At 48.2% G+C, this 24,394-nt stretch overlaps 1 protein-coding gene across 7 annotated transcripts in view; it reads right to left on the minus strand.

The window, feature by feature from the left end:
• Ltbp1 (latent transforming growth factor beta binding protein 1) overlaps nt 1-22,642 on the minus strand; it is a 376,707-nt gene extending 354,065 nt beyond the window's left edge. For 6 of the 7 annotated variants that reach the window (XM_048353153.1, XM_048353151.1, XM_048353150.1 and 3 more), the window contains exons 1-2: nt 22,173-22,642; nt 21,152-21,222 (exon numbers count right to left, since the gene is read on the minus strand). In XM_048353153.1, coding sequence (XP_048209110.1) covers nt 21,152-21,222; nt 22,173-22,642 — 541 coding nt within the window. The remainder of the gene's footprint in view (nt 1-21,151; nt 21,223-22,172) is intronic. The other variant, XM_048353154.1, reaches the window with a different exon arrangement.
• Between the last annotated feature and the right edge of the window lie 1,752 nt (nt 22,643-24,394).

Consider the following 24,394-nt stretch of genomic DNA (forward strand, 5'->3'; position numbering starts at 1 on the left):
AATAGGTTTTGTTATCCCCATTTTACCAAAGAGGGAACAAAGGCACCACGATGATATGCAGCTAGGAAGGGCAAAGGCGGGCTGTGAACCCATCTGGGCTCCTTGCTCACTCAACTATTTGGCCTTTCAAAAGGAAGCACCCTAACTGGCTGCTGGCTCACGCCTATAATCCTAGCTACTCAGGAGACTGAGCTAAGGATCGAGGTTCAAAGCCAGCCAAAGCAGCAAAGTCCATGAGACTCTTCTTTCCAATGAACCAGAAAAAGCTGGAAGTTGAGGTTGTGGCTCAAGTGATTAGACCATCCGCCTTAAGCAAGGAAGCCAAGCAAGAGTGCAAGGCCCTGAGTTCAAAGTTCCAGTACTGGCACAAAAGGGAAAAATAAGGTGGGGGAACATCTTATCCCTGCTGGCTGGTCTACACAGCCACTGGGCCCCCAGAATGTAAGAAACTGGCAAGACCCATTACTGAGAAGAGAAAGGAACTTGCTCCCCAGATACCTGTCCCTTCATCCATTACTACAGTAATTTTCCCAGGAGAAACTGATCCCAAGGCCAGAGGAGAGGGTTGACCATCTCAGGAAAAATTGTAAACGACTTTAAAATGGACCCGAAATATGACTGGGTGTGAGTATCAAAGGCCCTGTGCCAGCTCACCCCTCCCTCCCTACCAATAAGCAATTTGCAGCCCTGTAAATTGTACAAAACTCATAAGAATGCAAATGATCAATGATCACAAAAATGCAAATCAACAGTCTGTGAAACCCAATTGGTTACTGCCCTGTGGGCAGAACCACTTTGCATCTATTTATAAACTCATTCCAGCATTCCTGCCAACTAGTTGTAACAGCTCACTGGTTCCCACATTAATTAGTGCACTCAATGAAATCTTCTGACTCGAGTTCATTTTATAGCATATGATCCTTACTGACAATGATCCTTTAACATAGATATCTGAAGTGAGAAAACAAGAGACTCGGTAATAGCCATGTCCCAATGCCTCCCTCTCAAGTTCAAACACCATCTTACTGGAAGGTCTTACGATCTGAGTCTCCCGCCAAAATTATGCTGCTGTTTTCAAATTCTGAGTCGGAACCATGCCACAGTTACTTAGACGGGGTATGCCCCACATAGTGGGGTGCCCCTCAGCATGTGGGAGGTCAGACAGGAGGATCTTGAAGGTTCACACCACTATGTACTGGGAAAGTAGATATTCAACTTCAACCAATAATGTCCAAAAGTGTGACTGGCAAGGACAGATGACTGTTTCTCTGTAACTTAGTAAGGGCCTATAGTCCTTACCCCATCTCAGACCCACCAGAACATACATCAGCTCAGGTTCTACTCTGCCTCAGTGCCAAGGAGCTGCCTCCAAATGACCTGGTTCTAGGGCTCCTGGGAGTCTCTAGGAAGAAACACATGGCACCTGCCATCCTAAAACATTCTTGTCTGATTCCTTCAGAACTGACCCTTTAACCAGATAAACCCAGGAACCATGGCACAAGTAACCCTGCATTGTTCTCCTGAGCCTGTTTTCACAAATTACCATAAACTGGCTGGCCTAAGACAGAAATTTATTCTCTCTCGGTTCTTGAGAGTTCAAAGTCTGAAATCCCTATTACTGAGATGAAGTCAAAAGGTTGACAGAGCCACAGTCTGTGTGTGTGTGTGTGTGTGTGTGTGTGTGTCCCTAGCAGATAACCCAGGAAAAGCTTCCCATCTCAAGACCCTTAATTAAAGTCTCTGCCACATAAGTTGTTCACAGACTCCAGGGCTTAGGACCCGATTGCTTTGAGGGGATCACTACTCTATCAGGAATAAAGGACTGTTGAGTCCTCCATTGTAAATATGGCCAGAAGCATCCTGGAGGAGTATGGGGCATGTGGTCCTGACACAGCAGTGACCCCCACTTCCTGAAACAAGTATTAGCACTAACAAAAGTATTCCTTAAGTATCTGCTTCAAACATCTAAACCAGGCACCATATTGGTTTGCACCATATTGGTTTGGGAATGACCATGGTACCCCCACTTACAAGCGAAAAAGCTGAAACTTAGTTTTGGCACCACAATAGTCCAAGATCACAAATTTCATGTCAGAGAAGTGACTCAAACTCCCTGCACCTCCCCAAGGAAGGAAACTGGAGGGAAGGTGTTCTCATCCTCACTAACTGCACGAATGCCTAAAACCAAGCCAGGCACTGGCAGTTCACGCCTGTGAGCCTAGCTACTCTGGAAGGCTGGGATCTGAGGGTCACTGTTCAAAGCCAGTGTAGGCAGGGAAGTCTGCCAGACTCAAATCTCCAATAACTCCCCCAAAAAAGTCAGAAATGAAAGTGTGGCTCAAGTTATAGAACACTAATCTTGAGTGAAAATGCTAAGCAAAAATGTGACGCCCTGAGTTCAAGCCTCAACACTGGCACAAAAAATAAAATAAAAATAGTGAAACCAGGGTGGCAGGAGGCTGACCCCAATTAATGAGATTCCTCTATGGGAATGGTCACTAAGGGCAGCTACCCTGACCCTACGGACCACAGGCCTCAATGTACTTCATTTACTTCCTTTCCTTTCCGCCCTCATCCTTGGATTCTCTCGCCTTACCCCTTACCCCTTACCCTCTTTGCTACACTTTTTCAAATCACACTTGGTGAGGAATCTTCTCACTCCCAAGTCCTGACATATACCCATTGCTCTGCTCACAGAATAGGAGATGACACAAGGCAGCCCTTGTGACTCCTTCCTCATCCCTCATCCCTCATCCCTTCCACGCAGAACTTTCTCTACCCAGTCCAAATGCTGCCTCGCAACCTAAAGGCTAAGTGGGGCTGACCCTACTTTCCCATCTACAAATCTACCCTCCCATCATTACCAACTTAGCCAATCGGAACATACTTAGCCTCTGGCTATGTGATTGGTTCATAAATACAAATATGACACTAGCCTGGCCAATCACCCATCAGAGTTCTCTCAGAGAGACACAGTATTTTGACTACCTCTGATATCATTAGTTCTACGAATAATTCAAGTCAGAGGTTGTTGGTGTTATTTTGATGTCACATGGAGGAAGTCTATTTGAAAATGAAAAACAATCACAGATGGGCAGGACTGTGTGTGTGACTTGTTGACAGAGGAGGGCTCCTAACCAAGGACAGCTTGGCAGGCTTAAGATCTGTGCAGCTACACAAAGTGCCCTGCTTAGAAGGCCCCTGTTCTTGATTTCATGTTCTGCTCTCTCACCATCTCAAAAATCCACAATGTGTGCCGGACCCTGCAAATGATAGAACTGGTTGTGGTCCTGACACCTCCCTTTTGATCCCATTTGGCCTGAAGCCAACACACACCCCAGGTCTCCCAGTTATCTGGAAACAGCTTCCTTTCATGAAGCCAGTCTATACACATCTGATCGACACACAATCAACAAGCCTGCCTCCCCGGCCTCCCATGCCCCCTCCTGCCCGGCACACACCTGCTCCCCTCAACCCTGGCCGCCTCTGCATCAGCCTCCAGCCAATTCATTTCCTCCCAAGCAGCATCCCAAAAGCCCCAGTCGGAGCCTCAGACCTGGCAGTTGCTTCTGAAATTCCCATAGAATACAAACAAATGTAATTCAATCATTTCTGTTTATAAGACTCACTGAATCTACCCAACAAGGCCAGACAACATAATGACAGACCCGTTCACTCGTTTTTGTTTGGTTTTTTTTTTTTTTGTATTTATGGAAGACCAAATCTTTTATCTTCCCCATGTACCCAGCACGGGAAGAAGATGACAGCAATCGTTCTGTACCTGAAAGGTACAGGAAGCATCATCATGAAGCCTTGAGCCAGCATGCCCTTCCTCAAAAACCAGATGCATTGGGGGAAGATGGAAAGAAGACCATCTAAGTCCTCCCTGAAGTTTCCAGAAGAAAAAAGTTAACTAGGAAACTTAAGGGGACAGGTAGGGTTGGGATAAATGTGGGAGGGGGCACGACGGGAGGGTGACACTGATCAAGAGGCACTGTACACATAAACGGATGTGCTAAATGGGAACTCTTTGGAACAACTATTGAAAGAGAACTTTTAAAAAAAGATCTTAAAGGGCTGGGGATATGGCCTAGTGGCAAGAGTGCTTGCCTCGAATACATGAAGCCTTAGGTTCGATTCTCCAGCACCACATATACAGAAAATGGCCAGAAGTGGCACTGTGGTTCAAGTGGCAGAGTGCTAGCCTTGAGCAAAAAGAAGCCAGGGATGGTGCTCAGGCCCTGAGTCCAAGGCCCAGAACTGGCCAAAAAAAAAAGATCTTAAAAACTGTTAAGGATATGGAAAGGAACACAGGCAAGTAGAAAGTGTCCTGGAAGGTCACACAGGTCTCCATGCATCCCCATTCCCACATCTCCACATTTCCAGTCCCAGCCAATCAGAAGCCTGGAGGGAAAGAGGGTTTCCTTGAGTGTTTAAACTCAAGTAAGACTGCCAGCTCCTAGAGACAGATCTGGACCTCTGTGAAGGCAACTTGTACATGCCTGGTTAACCAAATGAGGATTGCTCAAGTCCATAAGGGTGGGCGGTCATGCAATCTTCCCGGGTGAGAATCCCCAGTGAGAACTGGGAGCTCACTTTCCCATGAAAACATCCCCACACATGGCAGCTGGCTGGAGAGAGGACACGCAGAAGACAAGTCCCACCAGTGACCTCCTCACGATGCCAGAGACAAAGGCAGGCTGTAGGAATGTCGCCCTTCTCCACACCAGCTGGTTTACCTAATAGATGGAGGCTAGGGTGGCAGCTGATCAGTCGCAGGCATACTGTGGGGTTCCCTGAGACCATCCAGGTAGTACAGCTAGCACAGGGGAAGGCACAGCAAGGATGCAATGCACCATGTTGTCTATTGGACCCAGGCCCAGACCACCAGTGGGTGAAGGTCCTGCAGAGACCATATTCAACAGTAAGAGTCCTCTCGCATTCCAAATGGAAGCACCTTTGTTTTTCCCTATTTCCCCCAATGATAGTTACACTGGCGCTTGTTTAACAGAGAGAATGCAATGTATCCCAAGTGTAAGACTACAGTCAACATTTACAGAAAGCACTTTCCCTTCAAGTAAATGTAAGATGTATCCCGCATGTTATTATCAAGCCCTAGGATAATAATGGGCAGAGTGTTTCAGAAGCTAGAGAGGCAATCAGAATGCCCAGAGCCTGGATAGTCGCTTCTTCTTGCTCTTCCTCCCCTACTCTCCAGAATAGGAACACATGATCCCTAACTCTAATCCCATGGTTCTTGGAGCTCTCTCATCCTCACTCCACAAGCCCACAAGCCAACCCCACTGCTACTCTTGCAGCTGGACTCAAATGCCCTGCTCTGCAAATTCATCTGGAGCGGAGATTCCCCAACCACAGAGGGCATGTGTATTGAATGATGATAAATGTCAGAAGGAAAGGTAAAGGGGGAATCTGAAATGCATTGGAATCCAAACCAAATACCAAGAAAGAGAGAGTAAAAGACTCGGCCAAAGCCACTGGAAGAATAAGCAGTAGATAGGATTATCTCCAGCAATTAAGAAGAAACAGGGCTGCGGATATAGCCTAGCGGCAAGAGTGCCTGCCTCGGATACACGAGGCCCTAGGTTCGATTCCCCAGCACCACATATACAGAAAACGGCCAGAAGTGGCGCTGTGGCTCAAGTGGCAGAGTGCTAGCCTTGAGCGGGAAGAAGCCAGGGACAGTGCTCAGGCCCTGAGTCCAAGGCCCAGGACTGGCAAAAAAAAAAAAAAAAAGAAGAAACAGCCCTGTGTTTGTCAGGTGCATTGGGAAGAAAAGAGACACAGGGACCACTGTCTTCTGATATAAGTAGAGCTCCTTGCAGGGCATAGAGCTACCCCATTACTAATACTATCTTATATAGTAGGTGCTAATTGGGGCAGGGAGAAGGAGTAACATTGGGGTTTGAGCTCAAGAGTCTTGTTAGGCAGGTGCTCAACCACTTGAGCCACATCTCTAATCCTGTTTTGCTTCATTTTTCAGATAAAGTCCCCAAGTTTTAACTACAGTGGGCCTCAGATCACAATCCTCCTACCTATGCCTCCCAAGTAGCTAGGAGCACAGGTATGCCCCACTCTACCCAACTTGTTTGTTGAAATGAGGTCATTAAACTTTTCCAGCCTGGCCTCCCAATCTTGAGACCATATTAAGACTGAGAGAGAACTCGTCCTTTTAGTTCATATTTCTAGGAATTCCTCAAATTCCAGACTTTTCAAATTTTTAGCATCATTTTCTAAGATGGTAGTCTTTTCATTTGTAAAGTATTAATATTAAACATTAAGATATTTACTTGTAATGAGATACAATCATTACTATATTAACTCATAATTTTAAATCATCAAGAAAAGCTTTATGCATAATAAGGAGCAGACTTAGAGCCAAGTGTCGGTGTCTCATGCCTGTAATCCTAGCTACTCAGGAGGCTGAGATCTAAGGGTCTTGGTTCAAAGCCAGCTGGAGCAGGAAAGTCCATGAGTCTCTTATTTCCAACTAATCACCAGAAAGCTAGAAGCAGAGCTTTGCCTCAGAAAGGAAAGCTGTGATTCAAGTAGTTGAACACCAGTCTTAAGTGAAATAAGCTAAGGAACAGCACCCACACCCTGAGTTCAAGCCCTAGTGTACACACACACACACACACACACACACACACACACACACACACACGGAGGAACAGGTATTTTTTAAAGACTCCCAGCAAAGCACTTGTGCAACCATGTGTTTTGTAGAAAGAAAACAGTGACTATTTCATATAGAAGTAAACCAACTACATCTCCAGTTCTTGCTTTAAAAGATCCTAGAGTTTCAAAACAGCACCTCCTTTCCTAAATGTACATGTAATAAAGGCCAGTCTCACTGCTGGAGTTCTTAGGCTGGGATGTTCCCAAAGTCTTGTGCACACTGCGGACTTTCAGGGCTGAGCAGCAGAACCCAGAGGAAACCAAGCCACGTGGCCCTGTTCCCTCCATCCCAACTCCCTGACAAGAATTCCCTCCATCCCAACTTCCTGACAAGAGACGCTGGCACTACCAGTGCTCAGGGTGCAGACTTGCTCTTGCAAGAGCTCACTCCTCTTTTCCTTCTTAAACCATTTTAGAAACAAGCAAGGGCGCCTGTCTTTGAAGTAAAACATCATAATCCGTCCTGTCATACATTTTGTTTGTGCTTGTGCTGGGTCTTGAACTCAGGGCCTGAGTGCCATAACCTTAGCCTTTTTGCTCATGGCTGGCAATCTACTAATTGAGCCACAGCTCCACTTTCAACTTTTCTGGTGATTCACTGGAGATAAAAGTCTCACAGACATTCCAGTCTGGGCTGGCTTTGAACCTCGATCTTCATATCTCAGCTTCCTGAGTAGCTAGGATTACAGGTGTCAGCTACCGGTGCCAAGCCTTCCATTGATACTTCTATGCATCTCATAATTCCATTCTCGCCATTCCTCACCTCTGACATCTTTTATTACAGGACATGCATTGTTAAACCAGGATCACCAAGTTCCCATGTGGATCAACATGGGTGTCTGTGAAGATCAGGGCCTTGGCAGCGACCCCTCAGGGTTCCCCCCACAGTGTGGAGTCACACTGTACCAGCTGCCTTGGTGAGAATTCGTATCCAGAAGGCTTGGGTACCACACCACCCCCAAACACAGCTCTGGGGATCTGAGGAAGTGTTCTGTCAGCATCTCCCACGTGAAGGAATAGCACAGAAGTAGAAGATATAAAGATGCAGCACTCACACTTGGAGGCCAACAAAGGTGCTGTGCCTCTCTACAGGAAGCATACAAATAACACATGCAGAGGTATCTACTCAGACCCCCAAGTTTCCTTTTGAGGCTGGGAAACCTGCTCCATCCTACTGCAATTCACACCATACACAGAAATGAAGGGGAAAGGAAAACACACACACACACACACACACACACACACACACACATCTCTAGTCACAAGGACAGGCCCCACAAATAAGTCAATTCCTCTGCCCTGCCCACCCCCTCCTCCAGCCACTAGAAATCATTATAGAAAAGAGCGATGTAGAAAAAGAGGGGGGGGACAGGTCACCTGAAACACCTATGGCTAGGCCTCATGCCACAGTTCCCAACTGCTAGGCCTGGGAGAAAGCTGCAGGCCTTTTCCTCTTTAGTGGCGGGGGGGCGGGGGGGGGGGAGTACATGGCTGTAGATAGACCCAGGTCCTGCATCTGTTAAACACAAGGCCTAGCTCTTAGCTCTGCCCTAGCCCCTCGGAATATGCATAAAACAAGTTCCTAGCCAATGGACACACTGGTCCAGAAACTCCACTGTGAAAAACACTCTGCTAATGGTCTGTGGAGTACATGCACGCAGGCAGTGTGTATTGAAGGAAGGAATGAAGAAAGTTCACCAGACAAAGAACCTCTAACACTCAAAACCTAGAATTTCCAACTATTTTCTGGAGAAGTCTGTTGTAATACATGTTTGCTTGTAACAAAAGGAACTGCTTAACGACATAATCTCAGTATCCATTGATTTAAATGAGCTTCAGCTGGTTTTTCACTCAGAAACAAATGTGGCTTGTAGTGCTTATTAATCAGGAAACCTCACTGAGGGTCGATTGTACACACAGGACTGCCCAGCAAGCCAACTTCCTAATGGATTAAAAAAAAGTAAAACAAAAACACAAGCCCTGCCTTTAACTTATTGTCTGTAATATTTCACCTCCAATTACTAGGAAATCATGGCCTATGAAATCTAATTTAACCTTTTCCCTGTCACAAAAAGAAAGAAACAAGGCTTTCTTGGAAAAAAAGGATTGTCTTTGCCTGCACTCTCCTTGTAGAAGAATAAAGAAGGATTAAAGTAGAGAGTTTCATAGAGGAGTTTCATAGAGAGTTTCATCAGGAAACTTGACAATCAATGTGAAAACCTAAGGCATAGCTCTTTCCTCATTGAAAACCATCTGAAACGGGGTGGATTTTATGCATTCTGTTTTTCAAGGCAAGAAACAGATTGAGACGGTAGCTAGGTGTCAGTGGCACCGTGTAACCCTAGCTACTCAGGAGACTGAGGTCTGAGAATGGTGCTTTGAAGCCAGCTGAGGAAGAAAAGGTCACTAGACTCCATCTCTAAAATAACCAGCAAAAAGCCTGGCTTGAGGTATGGCTCACACAGTAAAGTGCCAAGTGAGGAAGTATAAGGCCCTGAGTCAAAACTCCAGTGTGGCAAAAAAGAAAAAGAAAAGAAGGGAAGAAGAGAAGGAAGAAAGGAGGAAATAGGGGAAAAGAGAGTAAAGAAAAGGATCGGCTAGGAATAGTTGCCCACACTATAATCTGAGCTACGGGGAAGCAGAGATTGGCAATTGCCATTCAAGGCTACCCTAAGCAAGAAGAACTTTGCAAGGCTTCATCTCAACCAATGGCTGGGTGTGGTAGTGCACACCGGTCATCGCCAGTGACAAGGAGAAACAGAAGTAGGAGGATCATAGCACAGGCTAGCTGAGGAATAAAGTGACACCCTTCCTTGAAAACAACCAAGCCACAAAGGGGCTGGAGACCATGGTAGAATGCTTGCCTAGCAAGTAAGTGTGAAGCCCTGAGTTCAATCCCCAGTACACACACACACACACACACACACACACACACACACACACACACAAAATACACCAAGACAGGAAGGCTTTCCACAAAAAAAAAAGCCTTTAATATCACTGCCCATGCCCACACGCGCGCACACACAGACACACACACACATACACACATACACACATACAGTTAACAACTCTCTGTACAGCATTCTGTCAATCTCATTTAACCTTTGTAAGCTTATAGAATGTCCCCCGGCCCATAAGCTCTGCCCTTGGCAATGTGACTCCGCCCCTGGCTACCTGAGGGGCAGGCGGAGCACCTCCCACCTTAGTTGCATGAGGGTATAAAGACCCCCCAAAAGAGAGTTCAGGTGCCATTTTCCTCTCCTCTGTGGGAACTTGGCCTTGCCGGTCCTGCTGGCAATAAACTCTTTGCTCTACGTGACTTTGTCTATGGTCTGTGGTTCTTCTGGGACAATTTTCCTTTCATTGGTGCCGAACCCGGGATAGGTTCCCCAGTGGATTAGTTCCCCCTTTTTTTTGGGGGGGGGGGCCCAAGCTGCCACCGGGACCTAGCCCGAATACCTAACCAACCCAGAAGACCGCCAAGCTGGCCTCCTCCTGAACGAAAGCTTCCCTACATCCAACAGCAGCAAATTTGCCCTCACACCCAGGGTAAGTGATTTTCTAAACGAGGGCTCAGATCCGATTTTCCGATTTACCATAAGGCCACAGGGCCGTGGCTTCTAGGCCACACCGAAAATCTTGGAGCCAAGTTCCAAGTCCCACTCAATGACCGTAGCATAAGGCCACAGGGCCACACTCCCCGCTCGGTCCAAGACACAGTGATTGGGATGACGATTCCATCGCTGATTGTCTCTCACATTTCAGCTGACCAGAGTAATACCGAGGACGCTTGGTATTGACTCCTCAGCTCTGCTAATCACTTACCATGGGAGGGGCACAATCTAACATTCCTCAGGACTCTCCCCTGGGCTGTCTCCTAGACAACCTAAAAGTTCTAAAACTTGAGTCCAACATTGACCCTGAAGAGCTTATGGGCCGGGGGACATCTATAAGCTTACAACCTTTACCACAAAACAGAGAGCTGGGAGCCGTGGCTCACACCTGTCATCCTAGCTACTCAGGAGACTGAGATCTGAAGATCTTAGTTAGAACCCGGCTCTGGCAGAAAAGTCCCTGTGACATTATCATCTCCAATTAACCACTGTGAAAACTGGAGGTGGTGCTGTGGCTCAAGTGGTAGAGCACTAGCCTTGATAACAAAGAGGCTGAGAGACAGTTCCCACAACCAACAACAACAAAAGTGGAGCCAGTGGTAAACCCCCGCTTGTAAACTAGACATTATGGGGAGTGAAGAAAACTTCAGAAAGGTGCTCAATAAATCCCAGAAGTCCTTGGCCCTCCCTTTTTCATGTCCTGTATGGTGTCTGAATTTTCAATGACCATCAAGATTCATTTTTTTTATCATCAATATTTAAAGGATTTTACTTTTTAAAATTTAGTATCATGTGATGATCTTCACAAATTTGACATTTCCTTAGAGGCCAGGCTTTATTTTAACCATCTTACTGCCCGTCACTACAGCCTTCCGTATAGCATTTCCACAACAAGCCTGGCCTACCCCCACTCCACAGCCCCTTCTGTTGGCCTAAATCATTCCTCTTCCAGGCTCTCCGGGGCCTTGCACGCCACACAGGCCTCCCAAGGCACTTCCTGTGATTACCCAGCCTTATCTGCCTCATTTCCTACTTTGTTTTACTGTTTTGTGGTACTTAACTCCTCCTGTGTCCACTATCTAGTGTACAGAGACCCACTAAAGCGCAGCAAGGGAATCGAACCATTCCCTCATGTTTTTCTATAAAGCTCTATGTCTTTACAGGCCATGAAGACCGAACGATGGCGATGGTAAGATCCTCTCTCACAGACCTCTTTGTCAAGCCTGGAGCAAAAACCACCCAAATGACCGATGTGATACAATGTAAAACACAACTTATGTGCCTGACACAGCAGCAACGTGAAGGAAGTTGGCACTGTACAGCACTCTGCCTGTGGGAAGCCTGAGAAAATGGTGATGGGGTTAACTGACCTGCTGGAAATAGCACAGCCGAGGAAGAGGCAGAACCAGTGAAGGAAATGACTGTCAAGAGGAAGCGATATGCCTTGGTCAATCTCAAAAGCTATTAAAACAGATTTGAAGATGCCAATGCAAATGGAGGAATGAAGAGTAGACACATGCGGCAGTGGCACTCGCTAGACACGAGGATGAAAATGAACTATGCGACTTATGGGCAGGGGTGGAAGGGAAAAACTAGGAGAGAGAGAAAGATGGATGACACTGTCCAGAAAGAAATATTATCTGACTTATGAAACGGTAACCCCTCTGTATATCATCTTTATAATAGCAAATTAAAAGGTAATTTTTAAATGCTAATAAATAAATATACCAGTGCAGGTGTTAAAATACACACGTGGCATATGGAAGAAAGGATGGAGCTTTACATTTTACTTAAAAACACAAACCAGCCAGGCACTTGTGATTCATGTCTGTAAATCCTAGCTACTCAGGAGGCCAACACTGATGAACACAGTTCAAAACCAGCCCAGACAGAAAAGTCCTTGATTTCCGATCAACCAGCAGAAAGCCTGAGGTAGAGACGTGGTTCAAGTGGCAGAGCACCAGCCTCGAGCAACAAGGCCACGTGACAGTGTGAAGCCGTGAGTCAAGCTGATGCAGAATTGAAAGCCACCCTGAACTCATCCAGTGACAACTTAGAAATCATTCTGTTTTCCTTACTCCTTTTAGAATTTCCTCTGCTGACTTCTCCCTGGTTCCCTCTGCCAGGAGTTCCCTTCAATTCGTTACCAAAATCCCTCTGAAGCTTCTCCTGCAGACACTTGCTCCTCATCCGCAAGCAGCAGATCACCTCAGTTGAGAGGAGCTGACCCCCCAGCTTCGGAAAACACAGCTCTCTCCAATCCACCCACCCACCCCCACCCCACCCCCGCCCGCCCGCCCCGAACAAGCGCAGTTGTTCTCTGGCCCAGCAGAACCAAGCACATATATTAAAAAACCAGCCCATCCATCTTCTAATTTACAAAACACAACATTTCGCAAGCTGTTTACTTACGTCCGTGCCAACAATCTTACTCAAATGCGGTGGAGTGAAAAAGCCACAGGGAATAGAGTAGTTGGCCAAGAGCTGTATTTTGGGATCTAAAATTACAGGGGCGGGGGAGCGGGGAGAAATCCTACAACATTCATTTTACTTCGTCCTAAATCTCGATCCGATGATGTGGAGCAGAAAGATTCTAAAATTGGCAGAGATAAAGGAAAAGTCATCTTAAGGTCTGAGCCGTGCCAGGTCAGCCTGACAGAGAGAAAGCGGGAGAAAACAGCACAAGGTGTGTGCCCCGAGAAGTTGTCATGATTGCCAGTGTCCACTGAACTGGGATGGAGAAAATGTGGAAAAGAAAAACAAATAGATGAGCCAGGCGCCGGTGCCTCACACCTGTAATCCCAGCTACTCAGGAGGTGAGATCTGAGGACGGCCTTTCAAAACAAACCCAGGCAGAAAAGTCCCCATGAGACTCTTATCTCCAATTAACCATTCCAAATATGGTAGTGGAGCTGCGGCTCCAAGTGGTAGAGTGCTAACCTTGAGCAAAAGAGCTCAGGGACAGTGCCCAGGCCCTGAGTTCAAGCCCTACATCTGGGGTCAGGGCGGGACAGAAAAAAAAATAGATTTGCTGCCCAAAGGTAAAGGAAGCCAGACACTTGTGACTCAGGCCTGTAATCCTAGCCACTCAGGAGGCTGACATCTGATGATCAAGATCCAAAGCCAACCTAGACAGAAAAGTCCATGAGACTCTTATCTCCAATTGACCAGCAAGGAGCAAGAAGTGGAGTTATAGCTCAGGGTGTAGAGCTCTAATTTTGAAGGGAAAAGCCAAGAGAGAGCATAAGGCCCTAAGTTCAAGCCTAAGCATTAGCAAATAAGTACATAGAGGAAACCAGGTGCTGGTGGCTCATGCCTGTAACCCAAGCTACTCAGGAGACTGAGATGTGAGAATCACAGTTCAAAGTTCACCCAAGCAGAAAAATCCCAATGATACTCTTATCTCTAATTAACCACTAAAAACCAGAAGTACAGCTGTGGTTCAAAGTGGTAGAGCACTAGCCTTGAGCATAATGAGCTTAGGGACAGCACCCAGACCCTGAGTTCAAGCCCTACAACCAAATTTTTAAAAAGGTGGGGAGAAAGGAAACAGAGAAGTAAGAAAGCAGGATTCTCTATGTAGCATCCGGAGGACAAGGTTCACAACATGGCATCATCAAGATGCTCACCAGAGGAGCATTTGTGCTATGGCAGCCCAAGGGATCAAGGTACTGCAAGAAAACCCTGCTTCCCAGGAACTCAACACTGATGAAGAGGCAGATGTCCAGTCACACCCAGGACCAAGAAAAGGAAAAATCAGAGCACCTAGGAGCAGCAAAAGGAGAGCCATGATTTTCATTGGGGAACCTGAAGCATGTGTAACAAGAGTGGCCAGGAGGGGGCAGTCTTGAGCAAAGAGGACCGTGTAAGAGCCATTAAGGGTGACCACACAGGGATTGTTCTCCAAGAACTCTCCTTGTATTTTATCATGCAGTCCACCAGCAGGCCTTGCAAAGATGGCTGGGACTGTCATCACTGTATCTATTTTGCAACTAGCGGCAAGTCACACACAGTGAGGAAGTATGAAGGTCAAACTAGCAGCCCTGGCTTCTAAATCGAAAGACTGGACTGAACCACACTGCCTCTATTGCAAGGAAAAGGAGGAAGAAGGCAATGCACACAGTAAGGTGGCAGGGGGTGGGGAGGCAACCAGTAGCTTTTCCATCTTCCAATCACCTGGTTGGGGTCTAAATGGCAATTTAAGCATAGAGCCGCCATTTCCACTGAACAGCCTGGCCTCCACCTAAAATGTTCAATCTTTGACGATAGGCAAAATAAATTAACAGGTGCTCAGGCACCTAGGTTCATAAACACAGCCCTGATGTATCTCTTCCAAAGCAACCAACTGCTAGCACACCAACAAATTAGGTCCTATTTTGTCTGTACTCTAAAGGCAGGAACCATCATTAATTAATCACACATTTAGAGCAGGGTAAGACCAGAGTTGCTCCCTTATCTGTAAATCATTGTGCTTGATTCTCATTGTCAGGGAACTTTTAAAAGCATAGATAGATGGATGGATGGATAGATGGATGGATATCATTTTCTGCTTTTGTACACTTAATGTTAATAATTAAAAAGAAGATATTTAAGCTCCACACCAGTGGCTCACACCTCTTAATTCTAGCTACTCATGAGGCCAAGATCTGAAGATTGTACATAGTTCAATTCCTGGGCAGGAAAGTCTATTAAGACTCTTAAATACAATTGACCACCAAAAAAAGCCTGAAGTAGAGCTGGGGCTCAAGCAGTAGAATGTCAGCCTTGAGTGAAAAAGTTAAGGGACAGCACCTAGACCCTGAGTTCAAGCTCTAATACCAAAACACACACACACACACACACACACACACACACACAACACAGACTTCACACTCCAAGTTGCCCTATCCCTTGCCAGGAAGGACTGAGAATCAAAACTCTATACTTTAAAAAAATCTAATTTAAATACCTCCACGTATTTGAATATCTGAGATATCCAAACATAGAGAAGAAGATGAGAAAGATCCAGACGGTCAGAAGGAGCACAGTCTGGGGTCCTTTTAAACAGGCCAGGCTTCCTGAGGGCTGAGCTTCAGTGGGCAGCCAATCTTGCAAAGAGCAAATGAGGCCGGGAGCAGCAGCGTTGCAGGCCATGAGTTGGAGGAGTGCTCCAGCCTGAAGGTTTAAGTGCCCTCCCAACTCGGGATTTATGATTCCTCCATGTTTATTTGAACTTGTGTTGAGAACACATAGTTGACCTCGTATGAACTTGACCTCTATGTCCCTCTCCCTTTGCTAGTCTGTCTGTGCACATGACAAAGATTTTGCAGTCCACCATCCCGGCACTAGAACGAGGGCTAGCAACCCTCCCAATATCCACCATGGCAAACCTCCTGCAGATCTACTTGCAAAGCAGCTGTCAATGACCCTAGCAGGCATACAAAAAAAAAATGTGTCATACCCCTGGGCCTCACTCCTAAGCTTGGCTAGCACGATGCTGAGCCAAAGGGGCAGAGAAAACAGGCTGAGGGTGTCCTGTGGGTCATGCAAACCCTCTTGGGTGATGCCACCTACTGCAGCATCTTTGGCACCCAGGGTACAAGTCACCACGTCCCCACTGCAGGTAACTGAAGAAACATTCGTATGGTTGGCTTGGGCGCTGTGGGCCTGAGGCCAATGGAAAAGCAATGGAATATCGATTTTCTGTTCCTTGCTTGCTTAGGAGAGAACAAGTCATTTGATGTGCCATGAGCTACGTGAGTAAAAACAGACCCTGCGCTCCCCACGGCTGGCTGCATTTCTCCCCTATTCATAGAACCTGGCACATGGTAAAAGCTAAACAGATATCCGTTTGCTAAATGAAAGAACCATGCATGCAGTTACAAAGGGCCCACCATGTGCCAGGCACCCACTTCGGAGTCTCGGCTCCACCTTGCTTCCTCCCCTAGCCCCAGGGCTGCCAGCCTGGCCTCGCTCTCCGATCTCCTTTATTCCTTTGTGTTTTCTAGCCCCATGCCCACTGCGCTAATCCTGAAAGAGGCACAGAAAAAAGATTGGAGGCATCAACTGAAGGAAAGAGGATAATTCAGATAGAAGTAAAAATGGAGAGAGGCAAAAGTATTACATCTTAGGGGTTTGCTCCACTCCGAAGAGAAAGTCCCAGAGCCATGAAAGGATCCTACAAAGGTCAAGTCTTTCAGAGGAGAAAGAGGGGCTCTATCACTTTCGCCCAAAACACATATCATCTATCACTCAATATTGTAAAATCCACCCAACATTCATAGCTGGCATGGATGGGCACACACCTGTAATCCTAGCTACTGAGAAGGCTGAAATGTAAGGATCACAGTTCAGAGCCAGACCAAGCAGGAAAGTCCATGAGACTCTTATTTCCAATTAGCCAGCAAAAAGACAGAAATGAAGATGTGGTTCAAGTGAAGAGCAACAGCCTAGAATGAAAAAGTTCAGGGACAGCACCCAAGCACTGAGTTCAAGTCCCAGTATCATCAGAAGATAATAACAATAACAACAACATCAACAACTAGAAAGGTATATTTCATGCTGTGACTTCAGCTCCCAGAGACATATACACAAAGGATGCTGGGAAAGCTACGTGGTATCTCTCTGGGCCAGGTGTGTCTGGGCCCCGATGCCACCATGGGGGACACAGGCATTCTGTTCTTCAGTGTGGTCTGCCACCGACTTCTTCTATGCCTCTCCACTGCAATTCGAACTGCACTAAATCTTCAGTCTCCAGAAGCATTTTTCCTGTGGCACGATTCCTTCCAGTGTCAATCAGCTTCCAACAGGCCAAGCTAGCCACAAGAACACATCATTCCCTTTTCTAGGTGACCCCAGCACTGAGCATGGTGACTACATCTAATCGCTTACATGGAAATATTTTCTGCATCCACTGGAGATGATGTATACAAACTGAAATGATGCAGCAAACCCTTCATATTATCCTCAAAGTCCAATGAGAATTCTTCCATGCTGGGTGGCATGTAACTACTATCTTAGGAGAAATGCCCAAGGTAGACATCATGGTGGTGTTGTATTCTAATGTGCAACAGCTCAATCTTGGAGTATTAAGGCTGACAGGGGAAGGAGCTCATATGTCAGTTCAGTTTACCATCTCAACATCCCTGCTATTCATGGAAGTAGCTACAGTGACAAAAATTGGTGAAGGGACATGTTCTACTATTTCTCATCAATATCGAAAAAGCCCATGAGGTACGTCTCTCTCTCTCTCTCTTTCCCTCTTTCTCTCTCTCACTCTCTCTCTTTCTCTCTCTCTCTGTCACATACACACACACAGTACCCCAGAAGTGGAGCTGTGGCACAAGTGGTAGAGTGTTAGCCTTGAGCAAAAGAAGCTCAGGGACAGCACCCAGGCCCTGTGTTCAAGTCCCAGAACCAGCACCAAAAAATAAATAAATAAACAACCAAAATAAAAAAGGGCTGGAGGTGTACCTTAAGTGGAAGACCTGTGTTCAAATCCTGGTGCTGTGCCAAAAAAAAAAAATACAACAGGGATACACAGGAAAAGCAAAAAGCTGAGTGATATCAAAGAAGACAGCATTCAGGGGGCTGACTCTAATACATGTCTGGGGTTCCATCGAAGAATAGTATCCATTCTTTCCCACCTAGACACTTAAAATAATCCTTTTCAAAAGGACAAGATCTTAGTGCACTCATTTCTAGAGTGGTATTCCACAGACTCAGGGAGGCCAAGTGTATTTCTCAAGGCCACACAGCAAATGGTACCTGCACCATTTGAACTCAGGTCTGACACCACCACCAACAACAATTAAAAAAAAAAATCCATCATAAGATAGGAATGGAGGGAGACACCTGCCTTGTCTTAGCTATCTGGGAAGAAGGACATGGGATTGAGGCCTGGAGGCAAGCTTCAGCATGGTTAGCAAAAAAACAAAAGGACTAGACGCACAGCAGCTCAAGTGATAGAGAGCTTGCTGAGCAAGCACGACGCCTGATCCCTAGCACTGCAAGCAAGAAGTGTATGAGAAAAGCCATCTCATGAATACTTTATATTGGATTGAGCACTGACCCATCCCACCATCCCTTTGTACAATGCACTTATCCCTGAATCAAGCTGTGATCGCAGTTTCCAGCCTGAAATCCACTGGGCAGAACAGCTGAGCCTTTGAATGCTAAACGCCGCAGGGAGTGTGACAACACGGAACAGCTTCGATCCCATCCTCCCATCCTTGCTGACTCTCAGCGCTGGGAGGAAAGTGTAACCCCCAAAGCTGGGGGCATCTGCAGGAACAATGACATTCATCGCATGCAGCCACTTCCTCTGGCACCCCGTAGTAACTGTGTGACCCTAAGTCTTCTCACCGTATTTTTTTTTGGGGGGGGGGGGCTCCTCCCATGATCAGGGACAAACCTAGTTCCAAATAGCGACTCATCTTGGCTGCCATCCCTGGAGAAAGCAAGAAGCCCCAAGGCCAGCACTCAAAGTCTGAATTTCTCCTTTCAAACCATCTCTGCTCCCCAGTTCTCAGACAGCCAGAGCTGAAGGGGATGTCTTCTCTCCATTACATCACTTGACTAGATTTTTAACTCAGGGCCTTGTGCTGGCTAGGCAGGCACTTTACCTCTGAACCATGCCTCCAGCCCATGTTTGCATTGGGTGTATTTTAAGATAAGGTCTTGCTTCCCATCCTGATACACACCTGTACCCGGACCCATGCCACTGAGGCTGCCCATGGTAGCTGGGGTGTCAGGCATGGGCCCCCTACACATACCCAATGCCTTCTCTGGAGACCAAGTTTCCAGGACTTTTCTGCCTGGGGCTGGTCTAAAATTCTGGTCCTCCTCATCTCAGCCCACCACAAAGCTAGGATGATAGACTCAGACCACCATGCTCAGTAGGTTGAAAAGGGCTCTGGAAAACATCTCAGCCAAGACTGTCCTAGAACCACAATCTGCTGTTCTCTTGGCCTCTCGAGTAGCTGAAATTGTAGGAGTTAGCCACCTATGCCCGGCATGGGTTTCATACTTTTTCTCCAGGCCAGCCTTGGAACCTATCTTCCTACCTATGGCTCCTCATGTAGCCGGGAATACAGACAGGAACCACCATACCAGGTCCTCCAAGAAAATGTGTTAAAGTCTTAACAGCATTCTCTCCAACAAGCTCCGCACTCGGCGAGGTCCTGCCCTGTGGTATGTTTGGCCTTTGCACAGCAATGTCTCACCACGACAGGGCTGTCACAGACTGGATGTCCCAGTTATGGGCAACCAGACCAAATCAGGTTTTGAGCAGATGTAGTTACTGGGGAGGGAATGTCATCTGACCTGAGCAATTCCAATTTCAGGAAAATGATGACACATTTCTACCAAGTACAAGCTGAGAAGTTAAGAATGGGGGGAAAATGATGATTTAATCTAAATCATGTACAATCCTGAGTATTTCTGACCTTGTGGTTTGGTTTCAGCAATCCAGAGGCTACTGAAGTTTATCACTACTCCCTGGTCATAGCAAAATCCTAAAATGGGTAAATAATCCCTTTTCACAAAAGCTTAGCCAGGCATGGTAATGCATACCTATAGTCCCAGCCTTCAGGTAGATCATGGGTACATAATGAGCTGCAGGCCAGCCTCCGCTGTATAGAAAGACATTGACTCAACAACAACAACAAAAAAGCAAAGCAAAAGCAAAGCTACTGTGCCAGGACCAACACACACACACACACACACACACACACACACACACACACACACACACACATAATTTGCCTTACTGGTAGTTCAGATTTTAAAATAGAATTTTTTTATCATTCTAATAACCTTGAAAAATGCCTTTAATTTCTATTGTGTGTGTGTGTGTGTGTGTGTGTGTGTGTGTGTGTGTGTGTGTGTGTGTGTGTGTGTTCCTGTCTTAGGGCTTAAACTCAGGGCCTGGGTCATGTCCATGAGCTTTTATGCTCAAGACTAGTGTGTGTTTTACCACTTGAGCCACAGCTCCACTTCTGGCTTTTTGGTGGTGAATTATAGATAAGAGTTCACAGACTTTTATGTCTGGGCTGGCTCTGAGCCATGATCCTCACATCTCAGCCTCCTGAGTAGCGAGGGTGACAAGCATGAGCCATTAGTGCCCAGCTTACTTCTTTACTTTCTTATGCCGACAATACTGGCCATTCTAATCCATGGTAATGGCTCAAACTCTTTGCCCAGAACAACATGTGCCTGCTTTTGTTTTGCAGGGGAAGACTTTTGCTTCCCAATTAGTCCCAGACCTAGCATCAACCTGTGAAGAGGAACCTGAAAGGCACATTCTAAGTTAATCCTCAACCTTCCAGCACACAAGAGAAATGATGTTCTCCTGCCTATAGGCATGACTAACTACAGCACTGCTAAGCCCAAATGCTAAGTGGAGGCGGTGGAAAGCTCAGTGGTCAGGGCATTCTGGAGCACAATCAAGTCTCAGGGATAGAAGATTCTGGACGCTGTTTTCAGGACCCTTTAAAAGCTAGTAATGTCTTATTCCAGAAGGCATTCCTATCACTCGGTCCTTCCCTGCTATCCATCATTTAAAAGACCATCTTTTGTCGGTTGCTATCCTGTTTAAATCAATCATCTGGGTTCTACCTTACCACAGCTTTCCTCGCTCCCGATTGACAGGTGTGATGGAGGAGCTAGCACCTCCACTGATGGGATGGAGCATGCGCAGTGTGGCTTGGCCGGCACATTGCTGCTGGCACTGACCCAGCCCTAGACTTCAACATCCCCAGGGCACGACTATGCCTTTCAAGGGAGCCCAGTGGGATTCCCCTCCCCCCCCACCCCGTACAGACACCCGTGTGGACAGGCCCTCGATGGTGGCAACTTACGCTTGGTGCACCGCTGGGAACCCGGCGCCCTGCTCCAGCCGTGGCAGCACTGCCCTCCACAGACATTGACCCTGAAACAAAGCAAGACCGTGAGCCCAGCAGCAGCGACGCTACCTCCCACGATCCACTTTCCAGAAAGTTCCTGGAAAGCCAGTCTCTGGCTTCCACGTTCCTTTGGAGACTCAGACCTAAGGGTACCCAGGTGCCCGGCCCAGAGCTCTCCAAGTGGGAGCCTAAGGGCCGTGGATCAGGGAAAAGCTTGCATGACAGGAGCAGACAACAGGATCCAAATAAATGGCCGTCTTGATCCCAAAATCAAAGCCAATTTCATTCTGCATATTATGAGTCCACAGTTGAAACCGACTTTCAGGGAGAAGTATTTTTTTTAAGTGGTATCACACCTCCTGCAGCAAAAAGCCAAAGAAGCAGAAGAAATGTCCCTCATGTCCCAGCTTGCGATGAATGAGGAAAAGGGCTGCAGAGAGAGAGAGCTTATCAGCGTGTCCAGTAACCTTCCAACCCAAACCTCGGTGGGTGCTAGCAACCCCCGACGGGGGAACCCCACAAATTCTCAAGGAAAGCCCAAGCACCTCCACGTGTAGGATGCTCAGAAGTTCCAAGTCACAGAACAGAGGCCGGGACGTTACAGTAAGCCTTCTCTCCACACATTTTGTTTCATTAGCTAGGTCAAAATTAAAAGTGGGTTGGCAAAGAGACGTTTAATTGATGCTGGGGAGTTAGGCTGCAGTGACCTCATGTTTACGCCCATCTTTGAATCTTTGAGGCACAGTTGGGTAGGCTCACAGGAGGTGACGCCCCGGGCAGAAATGCCTTTTGTGTTGGCCCACAGCTCGGGTAACAATGCGCCCCGCGCTTCACATCAGTCAAAATGATGGGGCGGGGAGGAGAACGCTGACCCACCGCACAACGCCCCCGGAGTGTGAGGGTGGCCCCGATCCCGCGGCCCCCGGCGCGATCCCTGGATGGCTGGGCGCGCAGGGGGGCGGGGGTGTGCGCTTACCCCTGCAGCTGCCGCTTCTGGTGAACCTGCAGCCTCGAGCCCGCGCCGCTCTGGGTCCCCTGATGTACTTTGGAGCGCACGACTTGGCGGCCTTGTTTGGTGAACGGGGTGGATGCCGGATGACCGCCAGGCTTGGGGTGGAGCTGCCCGCCGGGGCTCCCGGGACGCCCGGGCTCCTGCAGGGCCGCGCCGCCCCCTCTGCCCGTGCGCCGGGTGCGCTCGGAGGGGGGCCCGGCCACGGCGGCGCTGGGGGCGCCCGCCGAGCTGCGGCTGTACCTAGCGTTTAGAGCGACGTTGAAGGTCCGCGGGCGCGGGGGCCCGCTCAGGGGCACGGCGCCCACCGCCGCCGCCAGGCCGGGGCCCGGGCGCACCACGTAGGTGATCCTCCGTACCCGGCCGTGAGCGGACGACGCGGACGCGAGCAGCACCGCCCAAAGCACGAGCCCCCACCTGAGCCAGGCCCCCGCCATCGCCGGCTCCAGCCCCCCCACCCCCGGCCCGGCTATCGCCCCGCGATCGCGCGCGCGCGCTCGGGGAACTTCCCAGAGCCCTGGAAAGGCCGGGAGGAGGCCAACTCGCCCGCCCGCCAGGGAGGAAGTTCTGCCGGCGGCTGAGCAGCCGCGGACCCCGCTGCAAAGTGGCGGGGAGGAGGGGGCGGGCGTGGGGGTGGGGAACGCGAGCCCGGCAGGGGAGGGGCGAGGGGCGCGGGCTGCGCAAGGTGAGGGTCCCTCCCGGGCGCCGCGCCCCTGTCCAGGCGAGGCGAGCGCTGGCGAGGGCGGGCGTGAGCGCGCGGGGACGCTCGGCTCCGAGGCAGCGCCGGCCCGCTGCAAAGTCTTTAAAAAGTTTCTCTCCCGGGTGGAAGCGAGTGTCAGATCTGAACAGCCAATCTCGGGCAGACGTGACGTCAGGCAGTAAATCCTAATTGGGGGACGCGCAGCCACCCTCCACATCCACTGAGACTGGGGCTGTGGGTCGGAGAGGCAGGGGTCTCCATCCCCGATCCCCGATTCCGGACCCCCGATCCCGGGAAAGGACAAAGGGCTCGGCAAGGTTTGTGAACCGAGCGCCCGGTCCCTCTGCAAACCCTATAGGAGTCTAGTGACATTGTTTAGGTCCTCATTTGCTGCAGGAATTTGGATTAAAATGCCAAATCAGGGTCCCAAAAAGACTCCGAGGGTGCACAGAGCTCTCCAAGGAAAGACGTTTAGTCCCGAAGGGGTTTGTGTCTTTAGCACTGTAAGTTCCTGGTGACCGGCTGCGCATGGTCTGCAGCCTCTGGTCGGTCCCCTCTCCTCCTCGCTTGGCAGGTCGGATGGCACCGGGTGGACAGCAGGGGGCGCGCGCGTAGACGCTGAAAACCACTACAGGGCTCAGCCTTGGGTCTTCCACCAACAGCGGCACGGAGACTCGGGAGACTCCGGCTGCAACCCCCAAAGAACTTTTTTTTTTTTTTTAAAGATCATTACCCTGTACCCTGGTGGACCAGATGAAGATTAAGAGACATGGCAGGTGCTCTTTGTAGAAATAATGACATCTGCACGTCTAGATTTGGTCTTAAAACAATGTCACCAGCAGAATGCATGACTTTTATTATGTACATGCAACAACATAAAACATGATCATAGCAGTCCGTTACATAATAATAACAAACCAAGTCTCTCAACCAAGCAAGAGTGGTCCATTTCCAAGGCTTTGATTGTTCTCTCTCGGGTTAATTTGCAACTTTCCCTTTTTGGTGTTTAGTCTGCTTACATTCACTTAGGACAACTGGTAGCAGGTGAATGGTTGGAGAAGTATCCATGGAAAATCATTTAAGGTTGAAACAATCCCTTTGTCTATTTTGCTCTGTACCTTGGAAAACTACCTATAATGTTTGACTTGGCAGAACAACTCAGCTCCGCTTTCTATGAGAGCCGCTGTCATAGAATGAATTGTGTTCCAGCCTCACACTGGAGTTAATTGGCTGAAAGACTATAGGCAATTCACCTCTCTTCTCTCCTCTCTTTTCTTTCCTCCCCTGTCCTCCCCTCCACCTCTCTCCATGCCTCTCCCCCCCCTCACTGGCCCTACCTCAGCCTCCTCTCCATAACTAGAGGAGCCAGGGGCCCTCCAGACAGGATCACACCAGGCCACAGTGAGCCCTGAAGAAGTTGAGGAAGCTGCCTTTCCTCTTTCACCGCCTTCTATATGAAAAATACAAAACAAAGACCTCAATAACAACC

Source organism: Perognathus longimembris, chromosome 8, assembly GCF_023159225.1.
Source record: "Perognathus longimembris pacificus isolate PPM17 chromosome 8, ASM2315922v1, whole genome shotgun sequence".
Classification (NCBI taxonomy): Eukaryota; Metazoa; Chordata; class Mammalia; order Rodentia; family Heteromyidae; genus Perognathus; species Perognathus longimembris.